Below are 2,217 nucleotides of genomic sequence, written 5' to 3'. Positions count from 1 at the left end.
CGTAAGGTACGGAATCTTGGACTTGCCGGAAACAAAACGCCCGCTCTGTCCACTGATGACGTCTTGGATGGCTTGGTGGAGCTCGACCGGTGTGTACCGACTCCGAGTGAGTGGTGCCATGTTGGCGCGAAAACGCAGACTGAGTGTTGACAAGCTGTATTATTTTGTGGAGGTTTTGCCGCTCAAAATCCTGGCGATTCTATTGGCTTATCCGACGTATCCATAAACCGTCCAAGTATCCATAAAGTGGCCGTTTACGTTATTAAAAAGTTGTCCTGTGGTGATTGGTATCACACTAATTGACTTCATACACTAATTTGACGTTGATGATGGGTTCCTGCAATTTGATTGGCTCAATTCTTGTTTGAAATATATTGAACAATGCGATAAATATACCAGCTGTGGAGCGACATATACCGGAAATTGGTCGAAATAGACTGAAACGATTAATCTGAACCTAAAGGAAAAGTCTTCCAAAACCTACACAAATCGCCGACACAAACTACATTTGTCCGGATATAGTTTGTGTCTGCAATTTGTGTAGGTTTAGGAAGTGTGTATTATTTATTGTGGTCAAATTTGCTTCGTCACGTCACGCGATACTAGGGCCACCAAAACTCGCGCGAGTAATGTTGGCAAATTTTCCCTAGTTCTATTGGGTGAAATTAATTTGAATCAACAGTTTCATTCGATAAAATTGAATGGCATCGAGCACCAAAACAGCTTCATGTACACGTAAAGTGCAAATTAATGACGTACAGTATAAAGCTAAGCCAATCACTGATCCCTAATTTCGAAAAGCGCCAATCACAGAACAAATATCTGAATATGTGTACTAACTGTAAATTGTAGACAATTTTCAGTATGTCGCACAATTGTGCTGTATACAGCTCATCATATAAATGATATACCTCTATAAAGTGGTAATTGTTGACGTCTTATTTTAACCTTCCGTGTTGTATGACTTTACACTCACCCTATTATTACTTCATAGTAATATATACTACGTACTTCGAAGTACACCATTTTTCGTTTAAGTTCAGGATATTTCCGGTATATTTCGTCCGACGCACAACTGATTCACGCCATGTGCGTTATGTTCGCCAATTATTCAATATATTTCGTCCAGACCCTTCTTCGTTTCATTATATTTCGACTACTGTCCGGTACCATGTCACCCAGTCAGTACTTCATTCAGTATGCAATAAATAGATTCCTTCAAACGTTATGCGATGGTGAATTCTGACACCTCCATGTTTACTAGCACAAGCAAGCCTTCGCGCAGCAACTCTCGCGACGGATACGTGGGCAGGTCGATGCGGTTAAAGCACGAGTGAACCTTTGGAAAGGCGCCCTTGGAGTAGGGAATCGCTTGCAGTGTAAACGGGCACAGCCGGCCATCGTAGCTCGTGAGGCCCTTGAACCCCTGGAGGGGTACGCGGGACGACCCAGTGGTGAACTGGAGCAACTTGGCCCGGTCAGAGGGAGTCATGTCAAACTCGACAACGTCCCAGAACCACCCGACGACGTCCTCGAGCGACTTGGACACGACCGTGGACCGCTTCCAGTCACCCACGTCGATCTCTGAAAACCCACACAAAATCAGCTCCAGCTCTTTGTAGTCGAACGGCATGAGCAGCTCCTGGGGCAACACGTCGTACAGACCCTGCACCAGCCGCTGCAGCTGCGGCGCCACGCGCTCAAACATCAAGTACTGCACCATCCTCTCCACGTACTCGGCCTTGTTGGCGTTGGTCACCCCCACGTCCCGACCCCCGACCACCAGCTCCACTTCCGGTACATCCGTGTCCACACTCACACTGAACGTCAGCGCCAAATCGTCCACGTCATCGCAGTCGCGAATGTAGGTCAAGCTCGAATACACGGTCGGGTCCAAGTACCGAACGTCTTCGATCGAGACGGGGTACCCCAGCAACATCTTGAACAGCGGGACACAAAAGTGAAACGGCAGCACTTGGCCGTCGATGATGGCTCGACCGAGGAGCCTTCCAATCGCTTGAAAGTCTGCCAAGTGATACTCTCCATGATCTCTTTCCGAGTTGGGATTGATAAAGAACGACTGGTCGTCCTTGTTGGCAACCATAAACAGCCCCTGCTCGTCGTTGAAGATCTCGGTCGTGAGCAGCGTGTACCACTCCCGCGTGACGCCCCCCGCGTCGATGGCGCTTTCCCCCAACAGCGTGATCATGGTCTTGG

The 2,217-nt window shown here is 47.9% G+C and overlaps 1 protein-coding gene across 1 annotated transcript; it reads right to left on the bottom strand.

Moving 5' to 3' along the window:
- Window positions 1-1,225: 1,225 nt before the first annotated feature.
- On the bottom strand, window positions 1,226-2,209 carry H257_12855 (hypothetical protein; the record flags this gene model as incomplete). The annotated part of the gene is made up of 1 exon (XM_009840204.1): window positions 1,226-2,209. The coding sequence occupies one exon, from the start codon at window positions 2,207-2,209 to the stop codon at window positions 1,226-1,228; it is 984 nt and encodes a 327-aa protein (XP_009838506.1).
- Window positions 2,210-2,217: the final 8 nt, after the last annotated feature.

This window comes from Aphanomyces astaci (assembly GCF_000520075.1).
Source record: "Aphanomyces astaci strain APO3 unplaced genomic scaffold supercont1.43, whole genome shotgun sequence".
Classification (NCBI taxonomy): Eukaryota; Oomycota; class Saprolegniomycetes; order Saprolegniales; family Verrucalvaceae; genus Aphanomyces; species Aphanomyces astaci.
The sequence above is the reverse complement of the archived record's forward strand: the minus strand, read 5'-3'. Positions and strand labels throughout refer to the sequence as shown.